General features: G+C 46.2%; 2 protein-coding genes across 2 annotated transcripts in view; one reads left to right on the top strand and one right to left on the bottom strand.

The window, feature by feature from the left end:
* The window catches only part of T265_04749 (hypothetical protein), a gene marked incomplete at both ends in the record, with an annotated part of 48856 nt that overhangs the window by 32606 nt on the left and 13419 nt on the right, over positions 1–2831 (top strand). Inside the window, one exon of the mRNA XM_009169562.1 lies at positions 1924–2187. Within this exon, the coding sequence (XP_009167826.1) occupies positions 1924–2187 (264 nt within the window). The remainder of the gene's footprint in view (positions 1–1923; positions 2188–2831) is intronic.
* The window catches only part of T265_04750 (hypothetical protein), a gene marked incomplete at both ends in the record, with an annotated part of 20617 nt that overhangs the window by 12700 nt on the left and 5086 nt on the right, over positions 1–2831 (bottom strand). The gene's annotated exons all lie outside the window — the stretch shown is intronic.

A 2831-nucleotide genomic window follows, 5' to 3' on the forward strand; every position in this document is an offset into this window, starting at 1 on the left:
TTGCTTACGTTCAGATGATGCACAGGCGGACGTGAACCACAAACCAGATGACCCCAGAAACTCGCCTAAATACGCCATCGGTTGTTATAATCAGACCACTTCTTGAGCATGAGAACTCACCGCTTCTTTCTGACCAGCTATTTGCTGTTTCTTTAGGTTGAAAAGCACAAACTTTAGACGACGAACTTTATCCCTTTGTCTTGTTTGCCTCACGAGGACAGCGCCGTTCCTCAGGTGCTGTATCGTCGTCACTCCACTTTCATGCACAAAGTCAACCCTTAGTTTCGCTGTACGGACTCGCGCATTTCTCCCACCCAGTTACGGAATTGAGAGTGCTCAATGTACACTGAGATGTCTAGTTGGGGTTGAGCTCACTTTCGGATTGAACGCTGACACTGGCTAGGGCATTACAAGCGGACAAATGTCGATCCCCCAAATCACAACGACGTCTTCGCATTTTTTTGTGGAACCATGATTGATTCTGCCAAATGCAGGTCATGTTGACGAACGTAGCTGTTGGTAAATCAAGGCACGCGATCGTTGTATGCGCGCCTCAAAAATGACAGACACGTCACCTTCAACATCCAACTTGGTGACTGTGCATTCTCTCGCTGTTTTCAGTTCTGTTTAGCGGCCACTAGCTACTCAACGAACATCTACTGCAGCAAGTTTTAGCTTTCATTTTGTCGCGATGGGTATCTTCCTAGCTCGATGAGTTCACGTCCAGAACCGTGGTTTTGAAACTCACTGTATCGCTCCACATCCGATCTCGTCTGAATTGTGTTTGTCCACAAGAAACAAAACTTCGAGTTTCCTCATGTGCCCCATCGGACGCACTTCGCTTGTAGTGCGAATCAGTAATCAGTGGTTTTCCATGGGAATAAGATTTCGAATCCTTCTAGGTTTTTCCGACTTACACTGTTAACTGCGTTCCATCCCCACGTGGCTAAGAGAGATATGCATGTACTTATGTCGATTTTATAGATGTGAATCTATTTTCGCATTCTCTCATTTCCAGGAATGCGTGTCGCTTTTCGGGAGTCTGGAACGGATGGATGCCAGCTACCTGTGTGGTCGCTGCAAACGGAAAACGGATGCCACCAAACGCCTCATCGTATGGCGGCTTCCCACTTATCTGATCATTCATCTCAAGAGGTATTTATTCATATTACATTCATTCGGAATTTTCTTATTTTCCAAATGACTACAGTCGTGAAGAGTGGAAACCTTTAACTGGGAGAATTTCGACCTCCCGGGGACATTTTACACTAAACTGTGACTGACGATGAACGTTTTGGCAGCCTTCGCGGTTGAACAGACTTTCTTGAGAAGGACTTATCTCGCACAAATAGTGCACTCATGTTTCCGATGCAACTAGTCTGCTAGTTTCGATGGAACATCGAGCACAGTTACCTATTGGTGAATCGCGCTGTTATCCAGACATAACTGCGTCCCTACGGTCGAACCGCGTCACGCAGCCTTTATGTGACCATTGTTCTGACTTACCCATGTCGTTTCCTTTCATCGACTTACTATCGCATGAAATCAGCATTCACTCATCTAAAGGAGGACTCACTGTATCGGCGCACCCTGAAACCACTAAGACTAGGGAGTGCCCCAGATTAACATAGTTAAGAGAGATGGTTTTCGCTATTTATCTGGGAACTCAACACTAGCTGTTTATTCTGATCCGTCTGATTGCCGAATGAACAGCACGACATGGCGCGTACTTACATAGCTTCTCTCTATCTTTCGCTGTCTATCTGGAAAGTATTATTGCGCGCACTAATGAAGACCCTGTCTCGAGGCCTCTCGTCGCCTCGACTAACCACGATGTTCCACTGAACAAGGGAGATTAGCACGCAGTTCATTACCGAACTGGTATGTCCTTTGCTTTATCCTCTCTCCAAACTCTGCGAATAGCTCGCTATGACCGTTTTGATTTTTTTATTATTAATCTATCCCGATTGGTTTCTCTTGAACAGGTTCCATTACGTCAACGACGAGTGGCAGAAACGAACTACTTACGTGCGCTTCCCAGTCGATAGTTTCCAGCTGCAACAGAATTCTCCTAGCTACGCTCTCTATGCTGTTGTGGTAGGTAATCTTTCGCCTTCATCCTTATACCCATACGCCTGCCTCTATTTTCCGACCACTTTGGTTAAACGATGTCAACCTCCAGCAGATGTACGTCTTCGTACTTTTGAAAGCGAACTTACATAGTGAATTAGGCAGTTTATGAATTGAACCCACGTCGGATACCGTCAACCGAATTGGGACGATGGCTGCAGTGTTGCCGCAATAGATCTGGAAACCTTACGTCCAATCTCACGAATTCTACGTGGACGTCTGTGTTTTGTTGTCAAAGCAATGGCGATTTAGGTTGACTCGCTGATTGTCTGAGAGGGCTGGGAGTAGAAGAGTTGTTGATGTCTGCTTGGACTGCTTCGTTTTTCAGATTCTATGAATCATTTACTGCTGTGTTCCCACCTTGGTCTGGTCCTAGTCTAGATCACCGTTTGGCCGCGCCATTTTCGCGTAATTTCCCGATCTTACGGTCACATTGTCTTCAGCAATAGATAGGTTTTCTGTAATCTCCCCATTGATTGCCGTTTGTATGTTGGTGCCTCTCCAATTATTTCAAGTTTTTTTAGAAATCATTCCGCTTGTATTTTTTTCTAAATCACGGCGGTGTCAGTAGTACGACGTCGCGCATCACTCGAAGCCAGTGAGGCGCAACATCGACGCGCGAGCCCCTGCAGTATTCGTTAATCTTTCATGGGCGAGATGGCCCAAGTGGTTAGAGGGCGGATGTGCTGACCGGTAGGGCC

Source organism: Opisthorchis viverrini, assembly GCF_000715545.1.
Source record: "Opisthorchis viverrini unplaced genomic scaffold opera_v5_79, whole genome shotgun sequence".
In the NCBI taxonomy this organism is placed as follows: Eukaryota; Metazoa; Platyhelminthes; class Trematoda; order Opisthorchiida; family Opisthorchiidae; genus Opisthorchis; species Opisthorchis viverrini.